Source organism: Pseudorca crassidens, chromosome 3, assembly GCF_039906515.1.
Source record: "Pseudorca crassidens isolate mPseCra1 chromosome 3, mPseCra1.hap1, whole genome shotgun sequence".
Lineage (NCBI taxonomy): Eukaryota > Metazoa > Chordata > Mammalia > Artiodactyla > Delphinidae > Pseudorca > Pseudorca crassidens.
This window is the reverse complement of record NC_090298.1, coordinates 157,503,377-157,520,230: the sequence shown is the minus strand read 5'-3', so window position 1 is coordinate 157,520,230 and position 16,854 is coordinate 157,503,377. Positions and strand designations below refer to the sequence as shown.

Here is a 16,854-nt window from a genome sequence, read left to right as displayed (position 1 = left end):
CAAATTTTTTAGAAACACTGTCCAAGCAAAATAAAACAAGTTTACCAGTCAGATTTGGTCCCCAGGTACCAGTTTGCCAAGTCTGAGTCCATAGTTTGGTGGTGGCAGCAGAGATCCACTTGCCAGGCTAAGTCAAGAGAAGACTGGACATTGAGAATATGAAGGTTTAGGGTGGGGGGAATTGTGCAAAACCCAGGGACCCTGATTGCAAAGGCCCCCACCTCATCAAGATCCAACTGCAGGGCATTCAAGTGACAGGGCAGTAGAGAATGCTGATCTTTTGAACACTGATTCCCAGACTTTGATGCACATAGGGATCCCTGAGGAAGCTTTTCAAAATCCTGATGTCCAGGTCTCATCTCAGCCTAACAGAATGTCTGCGGGAAAGGGGGGACCCCAGAGGATTCCAATGTGCAGCAAAGTTTGAGAACCACTATGCTAAGGGATGCTCTATGATTCCAAGAACCTGTCTCCACAACATTGATAAAGCTGGTCTTTGGAAGTAAAACATGCTTCAATATGCCTTACAGAAGGCAAGAAGACTATTTCAATTTTAAATATTGACGGTTTCTCACATTTGGTGGAAAATGAATCCAGGAGTAACAAGCTTAAACCCCCTCCTTAGTCACTTTGGACTAAGAACAATGGACTTCACAAACAGCCACAGGTCAGCTGAGAAACTGGGCCCCCCATAAAGGAACTCATCACACTTTATTGTTCTTATTTAACTGTATATCTTCTGAATGGACTATGAAAGCTCTAAGAAGGCAGGGACTACACCTGGCATTGAGCTCATGGCTGGTGCCCAGGAGTTACTTACAAACGTGTTGATTAGATGCCCTGGGGACACAGGGAAGGTAAACTAGTTGGGGAACGGGGAGGATGTGAGATGGGATACTGGTTGGAGCTATGTTTCTACAACACCTTACACAGAACTGAGAAAATATCAGTTATTCATATCAAAGAACACAGGCAGAGTTTGGAGATCATCTGTCAGCTACTGAACAAATGAAACCTACAAAGTACCCAGCACAAAGAAGTGTCCAGGAGGTAGTCCCTGAGATGTCTTCCTTATCACCTCCACCGATTTTAAGGATAAGAATGAAAAATTCTAAAAGCATGCATCTGTGAACAGGCAGGCACCATAATGTAATTATTAAGTAGACTCTGAAGCCAGACTGCCTGGGTTCAAGTACTTAGCACTTTGGACTTTGAGCAGGTCATTGAACTCCTCTGTGCCTCAGTTTCCTCATCTGGAAAATGGGGATGATAATACCTACCCTCAACAGATGGGTATAAGGGACAAAGGAGGTTTTTTTTGTGTGTAAAGAGATTAAAAGAGAACCTGGCAAAGGGCAAGGGATAGCCATTATTTTGCTGGAGAATACAAGAAAAATAGAGGATGTAATGCTACTTTGGATTAAACATGTCAGATATTTGGAAAACATGGACCACGAGCTCAGTTAACTAGAAAGCAGGTATTCATAATGCCTTGGGGTCAACCCTAAGGGAAAAGGGAGGGGATTCAGTTCCCTGGTTCTCAGGCCCTATCTAACTCTCTTTAAATACAAGGCAATAGTCACTAGAAAGATGGGGTGGCTCAGTGAAATGACTGTGCTCACACTGATCCCCTCACCCCCATGCTGGGGGTGGTCAGCCGGGGACCTTCAAAGTCCATGTCCTACAACGTCCATGGTGTGTTATTAATTGTGCCTCCACATTGGATTCTAAAGGCATAACACTGGACCTGAGTCCACTGAACTCCCTCCACCTCTGTCTTCAGAGGTAATGTAAAATGTATGCACATCCACCTGACAAAGCAAAATGTTTGTGTTTGCATTTGTGACCTAGGAAATGTCTGCTCCATATTTCAGTAAAAGGACTCTTTTTCTAAGTAGTTAATACTGCTTTTTTTTTTTTTTTAAATAAAAGTTGGGGTTTTTTCTTCCTCTCAAATGACCAAGTGTACTTTGGTTGCTCCTTTCACTTTCCACTCTAGACGCAAATGCATTTCTTAGGTATCATTTCTTCAAGCTATTATTTGCTTTTTTTTCTTAAATGTGATAGAAATGACAAAAACCTAAACCCCTAACATAAAATAAATGGCAGTGGCATGAAGGCAGGCTGTGGGCCTGTGAGATACAGATTGAAAGTTTTAAATGTTCTCATGATACAAAGTAGCTCAGTTAATTGGTTTCCTTCCCTTGGCAACATACTTCCTCACACACATGGCCTTTTAGGAATCAATCCTCTACTGTCAGCAACACGAAAACACAGAGGCTCCCATCTTTCAGGCTGACTTCTGTTTGAGTAGCATATTTGGTTTTTACAAATGTAAAAAACTGTGCTGCTTTTTTTTAAGGGAGAGGGAGGAGTTTCAGGGTAATTTAGGGAAGGCTTTGGAAAAGATTAAACAACTAGAGAGAAGACAGGGATTTATGTATATATTTACATCTATCCCTCACGTGTTGTCCCTCAGAGCTATGTTAATACTTATCTAGGGAAGGAAGCAGTTTTATTTTAAAATTCTCCAAACCAAGACTTGACTCCCAGTCTTAATTACTTTCCATCTGTCCTCACAGTGTGATCACAGGGTCTGCATGATTTGTGGTTCTAACAACATGCACAGCATTTTCCAAATAAATGGTACAAGGACACCTTACAGCCAGCAGCTTACAACTTCCATGTCTTGATGGGCTGTAGCTTGCCATACATTGATTTATTCTGCACCCCAACTTTTATTTACTTGCCCTTTTCCCTATTTAAGCAATTCACCAAAATTTTGATGTCAACTTGATAGTTTTAAATTTTATAATATCCCAGAAATTCTGCTTTATCTTTTCACTAAAGCTTACATATAATACCTTTAAATGTAATGAAACGGCTCTCGTGAATGCAACGTAATAGTCACAGGTATTTGGATATAGTTTTGAGGTGAGCAGATTATAAAAGAAAGAGCACCAGACTGGAATTCAGGATATCCAAGCAATGTTCCCAGCTCTGCCATCAACTGTGTGGCCTTGGACGAGTTGGTAGTTTGCTCTCTTATAAAATAGGATAAATGATCGAAATCTCTGAAGGCTGGTTTACCTCCAAAAATTCTATGGTTCTTTAATTCTGTATGCTTGTGGAAAAGAAACTGACAATGTTTTACCTTCAAATATAAATAGTTTCAGACATTTCTGGGTGGCTAATCAAACAAAGCGGTCAGTAACCTAGGTCAGATCTCATGCGTGCACCTGCACTGATGTGCCAGCCAGGCTTTGCTGCTTCACTGCAGAAGCCCTGTAGACTGTTACATCAGCTGCAATCCTTAACCACAAGTGTTCCTCAGAGGCAAACATCTTCATGTCTATTTCTTCTCTAAGAATCTTCTTCCGTAAAAGCAGTAGTTCCAAAAATAAGGACCCCCGCCCCCCCTCACCAAAAGAGCAGGAGTATTTGTTCCAGATCAAACACTCTCACCTTCCAGTGGAATCAGAATCATCTGCAAAATCTGTAAAATGGTAAATACTCAGGCTCCATCCCAAACCTACCCAATGAGAAGCTACAGGGTGGGCCCAGGCACTTGTATTTTTCACAAGCTTTCCACCTGCTTCCAATGCCTAAAAAAATGGAGAAACACTGTAACAATTTGGTGATATCAACAATGCAAAATTCAGATGTAGATCCAAACTGAAAATACATTCAAGTGAAACACTTGGTCATTGATTTTTTTTAATGACTAATGTAATTAAAGGCAAATGAGGTTTATCCACATTGCTTCTGGTTCTCATATTTTTCATTTTGATCAATACAGAATATTTGCACTATACGATTTTATTAAATGAGAAGCCAAACTTGCCCATTAATCACAGCATCTCTCATGTGAACAGAGGGGTTTGATGACTACAATCTAATTTTCTAGAGCAGGTAGGGGTGGGGAGGGTATCTGGGGTGGATTAGAAAGCCCCCTAGACCCACCTCAACTCCTGGCAACTGCCACCAGGCAGGAATGAGTAACTTCAAGGGGCCAGCTCTTCCAATTTTCCAAAAGAAGCTAGAAAATTTGTATGTATAGTCTTGCAACTTTTAAATGGTTGGCAACTAAATCAAATGGTTTCTTCAGGGCTTCCCTGGTGGCGCAGTGGTTGAGAGTCCGCCTGCCGATGCAGGGGACACGGGTTCGTGCCCCGGTCCGGTAAGATCCCACATGCCGCGGAGCAGCTGGGCCCGTAAGCCATGGCCACTGAGCCTGCGCTTCACAACGGGAGAAGCCACAACAGTGAGAGGCCCGCGTACCGCAAAAAAAAAAAAAAAAAAAAAGGTTTCTTCAAACATCATCTAAAAATGCACCATTGAGGCCCAACAACAAAACAAAGCAAAGTTCATCAACCCAGATTTCACCTGAATACTGAAGTTTTTAAGTTCTGTTCTACGAGTTCTGAGTTCTGTATCCGAATTCGGTTAGATAATCAAAAATTATCTCACAGAAATTACTTCCAGCTGACACGTAACATTATGCTCTCTGCCTCTAGAACTAACAGAAGTCTCTGCCATTTTTGAACTAAGGGGTTTACACAAGGAGCTACGTACTAAGTCCCTCTGTTCACTCAGTAGGTATGCAGAGGGCTCCTGCCCTATGCCAGGCACTGAGAACACAGAAGTAAACTGAAACTTAGTTAAGTTTAATATTTGGCGTAGCACATAAAAAGTACATAAAGCTCATCACTCCATCAGCGGTAAAGATTAAAAATACAGATGGGCAAAGCCTTAAGAGCAAAATGGTACCTCAAAGATTATTTTTTCAGATGAGGTTGAAGTCCAGAAAAACAAAGGCTGGCCAAGGATCATACAGCTTGAAAGGGAGTAAAAATGATAACTCAGAGCTTCTGCCTTTACTCAAAGCTCCTCTCACCCCTTTTGCTGCCTATTTCCCTAAATACAAGGGGACTGATAAAGGATCGTCAAAGGAAATTAGCAGGCTTGATGCCCATCAGAGATGAGTTCAGTTTGGCAAGTTGTCATTTGGAAAATAATAGAATATTCCATCTAGAAATGACTCAGAATTTCATCTGCATTCATGGAGATTATTATTTCCAGCTAGTCAGAGGCCATTCTCTCTTACCTTAGAACATATAAAACAATAGAAATGCAAGGAATTGCTTATATCTATTAAGAATAGAAATAAAAATTAAGGGTCATACAGCCAACATTCATAAAAAAATAGGTTAGGAAAAGAACACCAAGATCAGTGTCGGCGAGATTAAGTAAGATGAACAGGACACCAGGAGTGTGGTTAATAGCAGGGTTTACTGTCTTCACTGGCCATGTCCTACCTTTTACTCTCAACCATACTGCAACCGAATGTCCAGTCCACTGGAGGAAGGAAAGAAAGTATTTTTCTGAGTGGCCACAATCACTCATTGTATAAACTGCTCCTAGTATTTCTGATTATTTTCTAAGTAAGTACTACCTACAAATACAACCCTGTTTTTAAGAGTATTCTCTATCTTCAAAGGTGGGAGAAACAGGTGTGCCTTAACTGATAAACTACAAAATTGTTTGGAATGTATTTGAATTTCAGAAGCTAATGACAGGCACTGGACTTCAAAAAGAGATGTGAAAGAGATCCCTGGGTGGGCAGGGTGCTTGTCAATGGGGGTAGTTCTGCTATCACTGAATATAAAAGCATCTTGAAGAGACTAATTCCAAAAGTGAGATTATGGGTGATTTTTGGTTTTTTTAATTCTTTACTTTCCAAATAATGTGTTGAAAAAATTAGGGAAAAGTATTTTTTAAATCATATAGCATTTAAAAAAATAATCAAAATCTAATAATTCCTGTTTTCAACTTGCCACAATTCTAAAACTGGAGAAATTCTATTTTTAATATGAAAGCCAGAGTAGAAGCAACTGGAATGTAAAACTTGTTCTTTACAGCTTTTTTTTCCCCCCGAAGATCAGCACATGATTTAGTAAGACTTAAGTCTCTGTAAGGTTCTTGTCCCATTACCACAGACATAGAAAAAAGCCTTCCCACTTAAACCGGAGACTACAAAATTTTTCCTTCCCCATTAACCAATTAAATTTACAATTTGACATATGTCAAAACCTTCTGAGAAAGCAGAGTGTTTCCGATGTAAAAGGCTTATGAAAACAGGGCATGTTCTTAAGAGAAAACACGGAAGCCCTAATGAGGGATTTCAGGGAGCCACATGTTCAGTGTTGGAAAATCAGACCTCTAGAGACATGCTGTGCAAATAGCATGATTTAGATCATTAGGACAACAGTTTTACATGAAAAAAATGAAAAGCAACACAAAGTGGAAATATAAGTTGAACGAGTATGACAGTTTCAACTGTTTAGTACTAACTTTGATGTCAGAGTTCATAAGGTGATAAAGTTTTTAAGAGGGAACTGATCATGACAGAAAATACATATACACTGTCTGAAAAACAGTGGCGATCATTAAGCAGACAGGGCTTACAGGGATGTGATATTTTCTCACTTAATTTGATCAAGTATCATAGAAGGGAAATTGAATCTAATTTTCTGGTTTTCTCTTTAGTAGTACAAACTAGGTGGTTAAACTTTATGTCTTCTTCTTAAATCAGAAGTCTGACAGTGAGTTGAATACTATTAAAAAAAAATGACCAGAAAACAGAAATTTGAAAGACAGATGGCATTATACAGTGCTACTGTCCCAGCATATCAGAACAAGGAACAAATTAAGTCAGAGGTGCTCAACTGGTATATTTTCAATCATTCACAGGTGTGCTCCCAGATTTTGAATAACGTGTAAATAAAAAATTAAGTGGTGCTTCCATTGAGATGTGGCAGTCATCAGCACAGCTGATGCGTTCTCTTTCCAGGCCCAGGAGGAAGACTGAACTTCCGCAGCCTCTTGTGCAGGTGGGACCACAGCTCTGGCCAGGGGGTGGTGCATCCACTGCTGGGAGGAGCAAGTAACTGCTAGAGGACAGCCTTCCAGAGCCTTTTCCCTTGCCATGACCATCAGGAAGGTTCAAGTCAGTGACTGTTCCAACAGCCTAGATCCCTGAGTACCTGCACCAAATACAGCACCCCACCCACTCTCCAACAGACACATATGCAGTGTGTGGGATGTAAACCTTTGTTTTGAAGCCATTGAGATCTTGAGGGGTTTTGTTACTACAACATAATCTTGCTCTCCTGACTGAAACAAAAGGATATGCGCTGATAAAGAGAGTTATTTGCCCACCAGGCTGCTGGGCTGAGAGGCTCATGTGACTTGGTTAAGTACAGCTGGGGTCTCTGTGCTATTAGGAGGTTAAAAAGTGGTTTGTAGGGCTTCCCTGGTGGTGCAGTGGTTGAGAGTCCGCCTGCCGATGCAGGGGACATGGGTTCGTGCCCCGGTCCGGAAGGATCCCACATGCCGCGGAGCGGCTGGGCCCGTGAGCCATTGCCACTGAGCCTGCGCGTCCGGAGCCTGTGCTCTGCAGTGGGAGAGGCCACAACAGTGAGAGGTCCGCGTACCGCAAAAAAAAAAAAAAAAAAAAAAAAGTGGTTCGTAGGGGCTTCCTTGGTGGCGCAGTGGTTAAGAATCCACCTGCCAATGCAGGGGACACGGGTTCCATCCCTGGTCCAGGAAGATCCCACATGCCGCGGAGCAACTAAGCCTGTGCGCCACAACTACTGAGCCTTCACTCTAGGGCCCACGAGCCACAACTACTGAGCCCGTGTGCCACAACTACTGAAGCCCACACGCCTAGAGCCCGTGCTCCGCAACAAGAGAAGCCACCACAGTGAGAAGCCCGTGCACCACAACCAAGAGTAGCCCCCGCTCACTGCAACTAGAGAAAGCCCGTGCACAGCAACGAAGACCCAACACAGCCAAAAATAAAAATAAATAAAATAAAATAAATTTATTTAAAAAAACTGTTTTGTAATATGAAACTATGACAAAGAAACAGTTTTATGAAAACATCTGAGAACTTTTCCTGAAGTCTATATGAGAGAGTCAGTCTTTTGGTGCTTAAGGATGGCCGAGTTCGCTGTGCCATAAATAATTTCAACTTCATATGCAATTTTATTCCTTTAAACAAGGCACCAAACATTTAATATTTGAATATGTACCTTTTACACAAGGGCTGAAATTCAGTTGTTGTTTTTTTTTGAAATTCAGTTTTAAATCCAAGATTGCTGCTAGGTTTTTGGACAACAGCCTGACTACCACCAGAGGGTGCCATCTGCTGTTTTCTGCCTGACCAGGATCACCAAAAGGACGGTGAGAAACTTCCGGCTATACCTGGGGAGAAATCCATTCTGGTCTAGCCACTTCCTTTCTAATTGTAAAATCATGCTGGTGTCAGGCTAGTTGGATAGAATCACCCAGGAAGCTATGAAATGCACATTCTCAGGCACCCCAAAGGCTAACTCAGTAGGTCTGAAGTGGGGTTCAGAAATGCGTAATTTTTTTAAAAAGTTCCCTAGATACTTCTGATGCAGAGCTAGGTTTGCTACCACTGGTGTAGAAGATTTCAAAGAACTGATCCTTTTCAATCAAAATGTTTTGCCATCTGCAGGGCATTTTTGACAGGGATCAAGATATCAGAAGCCCAGCTGGATAAGCAAAACCTCCTGAAAACAGAATTTCGTTAAGACACCTTACAATAATAATTATCACAGAAATAAAACATTGTTATCTTCAAATTTAAATTTATTAAGACATTCAGCTATGTCTGTCAGTCTACATCCAAATTTGCTACTAAAAATAAAATAAAGTCACGTCCCACATTAGGAATACCGAGTCTGAAAAACACTTTTTGAGCCAAGCCTATTGTATAAATAAATGACTAGTTTCTTTTCATATCAAAATTCCCATAAAAAATTACATTCCCCCCCTCCCCAGTTCTACCTGTAGCCATGATGAATGTAAAAATTTAAATATGACAAATCCTTGTCAAAGAAAAGGTGCAAAGTCTATTAACAGCTTTAAAAGTGGCATTTGCAGAGTGTGATCATACAGTTATGTACTCATTCCCAAAGTGCAAATATTGCCATAATTTAACACTGTTTTGATTCAGTTGCAAGAATTAAACATTACACAGGATTGAAAAGTACACTTAGGGCCTTTATCAGTGCCCTAAAGCCCTTCCCACTTTGGTCTCCTATACTAACGTGGACTCCAAAGTGTTCATTAGAGTTTTAGTTTACTTCACACAGCCAACACAGTATACGATGTATTAACAAAAGTTTCATATACATCAAAATATTGAAGACTCCATCATAAAGTTCAAGAGTCTCAGATTACATGAATGCACCCGCAAGGCCCAAGTGCCCTCCCACCCCCTCCCCCAAAGCACATACGAAGTATGAGCGTGCTTCAATCTTTGAATACAATCAATGCTTTTACGTCTTTGATTTCATTTCAGTGCTGTACAAATAATCACCTGACTGAGTTCCAATTAACTGAGGGAAAAGGGGGTAGAGAAAAGGGCTGGTCACCACTCATACTCTGTAACAAGAATGGTCCTGTCCCATAGAAAGTGAAATATCAGTTCCACTTCTGCCTGCTTCCTCCCACGGTGTCCTCACGCTCTTTATCCTCCTTTCTTTAGCCCCTTTCAGACACTCAAATCTGATTTTATTTATCCCTTACAAATCAGGGGCCGTTTCTGAAGTTGCTGAGGTTGAATTTTCTTGGCAAACCTCTACCAAACATCAGCATAGGATATATAAATACATTTTGATTAGCATACTTTGCAAAATTTCTCCCACAAAGTCAAGGGGATGAAAGCAGGTGGTCTCCACTGAGAGTACTTCCTGGATTAGATCCTTGGAATGTCAAGTTTCCTGCCTAATCACCTCATACATTCACTCCTCAAATCTGGGCACGAACTCCATCGTGAGTTAACTTCTCCTCCAGAGTAGCAAAGCATTACTCCTGCTGCTTTTCTTCTAGGCTGACCTCAACAGGATGTGCTGCATCTTTTGCGCTAAGAGGATTTTCCTTGGGATCACAAGTCCCTTCCTGGCTATCTGATCTTCTGGCAATGCACTCGTCATTGTCCCTAGAACCTTCTTGCACCCCAGTCCCCTGAGGATGCTCCTGGCCTGGGGGTACAGTACCTTCCTGAAGCACATTTTGCTCAGCTCCAGCAGGAGGCTGTGGAACCGGGTCAGCCCCTAACCCTGGCAGCTGCGAGGAGTTTTTGAGGTGGCAGTGGCACAGAGGGCAAGTCTCCTGGACATACAGCCACTTCTTGAGACACCCTGCGTGGAAGAAATGACTGCAAGGTGTGATCACAGCAGATTTCATGTCCTAAAACGGGGGAAAAAGATAATTCGTAAATGTCTATTATCTAAAATCTTTGCTGCTATGCTCGAGTTCTAGTTCCAACATTTCTTTCTCACAAATTCTCCAGAGAAAATTTGCAACACAGATCTTAGAATAAAACTCATTTTATATTTTTGTAATAATCTTCTTGCCATCAGAGACCCCTTTATACAAATAATACATGAACCACTGGCTAAGCAATTTTTAAAAAGAAGTAAAAACCAAAAATGAGGAAGAAACGACCTTCGTAACGGGGTTCGGACTCAGTATGAAACAAAGGTTATAAAACTGTAGCAGTATGATCACTGGGTCTCCACGAGTATAATTATAACCTCAGGAAATCTGATGAAGATTGGACTTTTTCCACTTTTTTCCTTCAACACAGCTCAACACATTATTCCATGATGAGATTATTGGCAAGGAGACAAAATCAGCCACATAACACCAGGGTATTGGCAAGGAAGTGGAAACTTCATTAGGGACAATGTACATCCCAGTTTTCACGATATAAGCCAGTGTTTTTTCAAAGTGCATCAGAATCACCTGGAGTGCTGGCTAACCATGCATATTCTGGGGCCACCCCAGACCTACTGGATATCTGAAGATGGCATTCACAAATCCATAGGTAAAGCAAGCCACCCATGTGACTTTAATGCACACTTAAGTTTAATAACCACTGGAATAAGAAATGGTATACTTTGCACTAGTAGTCCTTGCATAAGATATATTTGGGGAGGGAAGGCTAGGGATATGAAGTTTAAATTGTAACAACATACATTTGGTTGATCAACCATTAATTTTGTTTAAAGTCCCAAAACAAGGAGTTGTGGCTATAATAGAAATTCCTTGCCAAGAACTGGTAACACCTGGGAGTCAACTTTTAAGCAGAAAGCCATCCAAGGAAGAGCAGCCAGCTAGGAAGGTAAGCAATTTGAGTTTTATTTTCAGTGTGGTATCAGCAGGTAGTTCAAGCACCTCAAAAAAAGTGATGTGACAACAGGAAATACAAAAAGAGGACTCTCAAATCCCAGAGATGGTATATTTAGACATAGGCTGTTGAAGTTGATGTGCCACAAATCTGTCTTGGATATGCTTTGTCCTGCATACAACAAGGCTACCGAGCACAAAGGACCCAAAAGACAATGACCACTTAACTTTGGGGGGAATCTACATTGCTCCTCAATCCCCGCAAATGCAAAAACAACCTGGAAAATATTATTTTGCTAGTACCCAAAAGTATGCTCTAATAACAATCAAAAAGTGGCTGCTTAGTTTTACTCTTAGGAAAAATTCTTATTCTAGATGGCCTTCACGCACAAACACATACACATCCCATCTACACTGTAAAGCAGCCTTGGAGCAAGTACCTCCTCTGTATACTCATTGACACTATCTATAGTTTTTTTCCCACCAGCCCACACTTTTTAAGAGTGATTTGAAAGGAACAGTTTGTGCTGTGGCCCAGAATTTCTGCCCATACTTCCAACAGTACAGTTAGCTGTAAAAAGCTTCTTACTCAATCACCCTCCTGCACAGGTGACTGGTGACTAAACTCTAGGCCTGTTGTTTGTTACTGTTGTATTTCCAAGCGGATTTAAATACTATCTTTCAATTCTTGCTAGAAGGCAGTCATCAGCTATTGAGGGCTCACGTGCCAAAGATGCCAGGGAGGCCAACCATAATGTACACCAACTGGGTGCCTCTGCCATATCTCCTGCCCCCCACTTCCACACAGAGGCTGCATCCACCTCAGATATACCTCAGCCCACAGGGAAGCGCATACTCTCTCCACCTACGTCACGTGAATGAAAGTTTACTCCCTACCCTGGAAATACCAGAGGGAAAGAGTCAGAATCTTGGCACACCACTTTTCAGAAGTTGCTGACTCCTGAATGATAATATGTATTTGATTGTGTGTGTGTGTGTGTGTGTGTGTGTGTGTGTGTGTGTGTGTGTGTGTGTATTCAGGAGTAAATATAAAATACACCTGACCTGTTTTTCCTTTATTTATGGGTGAGCAATAATGTTGAAAATAACAATAAATTAGAACGTGAGGAACTAAATTTAAAACTTACTTTAGAAATAAAATGGAAATATTTTATCAGGTCTTTAATAATATCTGAGGCCCACTTTTTTTTTTACCCAGGAGATAATTTCTGCCTGGAAATTTAACTTGAATTTGGATAATGTGGTTAAAGTTGCAAGGGATACATGGTATGAACCACCCAAATGGCTTCTTACTGTATGAGTTACCTGATAACAGATGGCACAAATATCATTGTGTTTCTCAAGCTGCTCTTTCGTAGCAATGGGTAATGATTTAATCTTATTCACAGCGTCCCTTCGGAGAAGGAAGCTCTTCCACCCCAGTTGGGCCCGAAGCCACACATTATAGTAGGAATGGATGAAGATGATCATTGAGCCCATTACTGTCCATTCTCCAAAGATGGTCTCGGAGACGCCATAGGCCACCACACAGAGGGCCACGAGAAACTCCAGCAGGCGGTAAGTGCCGTTCACATAGTAGATGACATCATCCATGTTTTCTACTGGCTCTTTTCTGAATTCCTCAACCATAAATAAGACATAAATAAAAAGTGTTCCTAGAACCTGAAAAAAAAAAGATGTATATAATCACTAATAAAGTTTTTCCTAGACTTTAAGTGATAACACATTACTAATATCTTTAGTATACCAGATTTCATATCCATAGGAGACACTGGTACAATTAAAATGTGGGTGATCTCAGTAATACAGATCTTTGATACTGAAAAGTACCCTGAGATATAACTTTACTAAAATGATTCTGATTAGTAATCAGTCTTCTCTGACATTCTTTCCTTCTTTCCCCTGGTCACCAAAACCCTCACAATTCTATCTAAAATTTCCTAATTCTGTACTCATATCTATTCCTCAACTTTCAAAGAACCTTTACTTCTACAAGAAACAATGAATAAATCTTTATTGCCAGTGCTACGTTTTTCTTTTACTTGTTACTGATTAGGCAGCCAAGATACACTTTTAAGTTACAGTAAGTTTATCCATTCCATGGTAACATTGTGTGTGTGTGTGCGTGTAAAGTATATATCATGTCCGTGTAATACATACACAGGTATCATTTATTTATATACATTATGAAACTATGGATATTTTTGAGTGGGCAAAATGTGCTCCAAACAAGCACTAAAATCTTTTAATATTTTATAGTTACTTATCTATTTAAGATTTACATGACAGTTCTGTATCACATCATTTTGAAAAAGAGATATTGCAAAGTTTAATTACCTTGATTAAAAAAAACTACAGTGACAGATAGGCTTAGTATTTTAATAACCTACCTTCTAACGCCTATGCTCAAATAATGTAATGCATTCTAGTAAAGAGGATGGGAAGTAATCACCTAAATAGACCACTTATCATCATTAATCTTGAAAAAGTTTAATTCCTTTCCTGGAAGGAAAAGTAAGAAAATCAGTTATTATATAAAGTTAATTAATCCTGGGCTTACCTGAAGAGAGGTGAGAATGCTGCTAGAAATAATGATAAGAAGCCAAAAATCCATGTGGAAAAACTGGCAAATCATATAAGCCATATATGCAGGGAACACCAGTAAAAATAAACAAAGGCTCACGGCACGGAAGTGTTTCCATAAACTCCTAGAGAAAGAAAAGTATCCTTTTAACATGCCTGTAACCTAGCAGCACCACTAACCAATCTTGTGCCATGCTTCAATTTCACAGCATTTTACTGCACACCCTTCTCCATGCCAGTCACAGTGCTAGATTTCAGGGCAAGTCATGTCAAAGGCTTCAAAGCACCTTTTCTCTTAACACCCCATACTCAGTCAATTGACAAGTACCACCAATTCTTTTTTTTTTTTCTGAATAGTTTGCTTTCAATCTCATTCCCATTCCAAGCAATCTCAAAGCGATGTCAGGCTTTTATAGCATTAAACTTCAACAATTTTAACAGTAATGTGCTGTCTTAAATTGTGACGTCCTCTCCTCACCTGCACCACCCTGGATGAAAATCTCTGCAGCCGTGAGTGCAGTGTTACTAAGAGGAATGGCTCTCCGATGAGCAGGGGTATTACCCCTCACATCTGTTGAGGGTGGGGAAAAACTATGAACCACTGCACTTTAAGACCTACTAGCTGATCTTCCTTCCCTTCTAGCCCCTGTTCCTAGAGAGATTAATCGTTCTAAAGCTCTGCTAGCATAATACTGTCAATACCTTCTCTAAACTTCCTAGCCTGGCATTTTAGGTCCTCCACTCCCAATTTTTTTTTTTAAAGCCTTTTTTAAATTTATTTTTCGGGGGCTGTGTTGGGTCTTTGTTGCTGCACGTGGGCTTTCTCTAGTTGCGGCGAGCGGGGGCTACTCTTCGTTGCAGTGTGCGAGCTTCTTATTGCGATGGCTTCTCTTGTTGCAGAGCACGGGCTCCAGCAGTTGCAGCATGCAAGCTCAGTAGTTGTGGCCCACAGGCTTAGTTGCTCCGCAGCATGTGGGATCTTCCCAGACGAGGGCTTGAACCCATGTCCCCGCACTGGCAGGTGGATTCTCAACCACTGTGACACCAGGGAAGTCCCTATCACTCCCAATTTTTTGGTCCAAACTTGCCAACATCTGTCCCTCACTACAAGCAAAGATGGTTAACTCTCTTCCCAAAAAGACACAAGCACTCTTAAAAATCCCACCAGAAATGCCTGCATTCCACTCTCTCCTTTTCTAAACGCTTTAGACTAGCTCAAGCTAAACAAATATATTTATACAGGTAATGATATCCTTTCCCCAGGAATCACCTACCCTCTCAGAATTCTTAACATCCGTACCAAACAATCATACAATAAATTGAAGCACTGCTTCAATATATAGATATTTATATATAATATTTTATACATTATGTATCATATACACCTAAACATTCTTACTTATATTTTTATTTTATATTTATTATTTAAATAAAAATATTTTATATATATACACACATTTAAAAAAAGTCTTATCACCCATATTTAATCTCCTCAAAAATAGGATAACTCCAGCTCCTAAGCACAGAGGCTTGTTTGAAATAAGTGCCAAATAAAACTTGAAAACTTATTTCTGCTTGATATTTTTCAAATTATTTTCCATCAATTACTACCTTTTCTTACCTACCCATCTATCCACCCAAGTGCAAAGCCCTATGATATAAGCAGGACAAAAGTTAATTGTGGTCATTACACAGCAGAACCGTTCCATGTATAACTTTATGCTTTTAAGACACCCAACAAGTCAAGAAATTTCTTAGACTTAGATTTCAGCTTCTGATTCCACTTGAATCCTCCTTGTCAATAGTGGAATACACAGCAGGAGTCCCCTAGTTATGGCAAAAGGAGAAGGAACATAATCTTTTCTTTTATTTAGCTCTTCGTACATTGTACTATTCTAACAGCTCATTCCTTAAATATACCCCAAATTTAATACAGATTGTAAACCAACTTCTAAAAGAAAAATGACACAAAACCCTCCCCCAACAAGTGCCTTAAGCAGAACCTTGAAAAAATCTTTTTGTGCAATAATAAAAAAGGTATGATTTCCACCCCCTACAAGTTTATTATTTACTTTATATATCCCATTTATAAGACAAATGATCATGTAATGACTTATTACCCCAAAAGGGGTTTAAAGAGGAAAAAAAAAAGATGCTAGATACTTCCATTTCCTTGGTAAATAAAAGCCAAAGTTGGAGTAATTTTTTAACATAAGGATCACAAATCTAGAAAGAAATCAGCGTGAGCCCCAAACAGCCATCCCCTCTCTTAAAAAAACTCAATTACAATCTATGTAAACTGAATATCAAGTCCTAAATCATTTAATGATTCTCTAATAAAAACAAACACAGATTATTTAAAAACATTATGAGGAAACATGAATTTCAACCAATATAGTTTAAAGCTCATAGCCACAATAATTATGCTGTTTTAATTAAATATCAGCATCTGTGATATGTTCTCAAGTCCATGTGAAGTATCTCAAGGAGACAGAAGAGTAACATAAATCATCCTGCCTACCTTTAACTCTACTACAACATAGGTGGGAGGAAAAATAACCACACTAAGTTAAATGCTATACTGTGTGGGACTGTCCACCGTTAGCAAGTCTGATAAGAAAGTAAATTATTATTCTGGTTAAAATTAAAGCTAGGTACTTTGGAAAGTGTTTTACATCTTTTCTTGTCACACATTTTTCTTATGAGAAGTTAAGGGACAAATATAAACCTGCCACAGTAGCCCTGCTTTGAGATTCCAAACTTTTACTTTTTTTAAAGAAAAGCAGGCAGTAGTTATAATAGGGCAATTTGCCCTAAAACTTTAAATATATTTTTCAAAATCAAGCTAGCTGTGATTCACTTATATAATTTACATATATATACAAACATATATTTATACATATACACAGAAAAGTAAATATAACATGATGCCAACAGTTTTAAACTTACGTCTGATTTCTATGTTTTATATATACACAAACATTACATACATATTTATCCTTATTTAAGCAGTTAAAATTCAAT

General features: G+C 39.8%; 1 protein-coding gene across 5 annotated transcripts in view; it reads right to left on the bottom strand.

Moving 5' to 3' along the window:
* Window positions 1-16,854, bottom strand: part of RNF145 (ring finger protein 145) — a 97,194-nt gene that overhangs the window by 24,743 nt on the left and 55,597 nt on the right. For 2 of the 5 annotated variants that reach the window (XM_067732975.1, XM_067732976.1), the window contains exons 9-12: window positions 13,808-13,955; window positions 12,553-12,909; window positions 10,092-10,284; window positions 3,537-3,605 (exon numbers count right to left, since the gene is read on the bottom strand). In XM_067732975.1, coding sequence (XP_067589076.1) covers window positions 3,537-3,605; window positions 10,092-10,284; window positions 12,553-12,909; window positions 13,808-13,955 — 767 coding nt within the window. Of the gene's footprint in view, window positions 1-3,536; window positions 3,606-8,658; window positions 10,285-12,552; window positions 12,910-13,807; window positions 13,956-16,854 lie in introns of those variants that run through there. The other 3 variants (XM_067732979.1, XM_067732978.1, XM_067732977.1) reach the window with 2 other exon arrangements.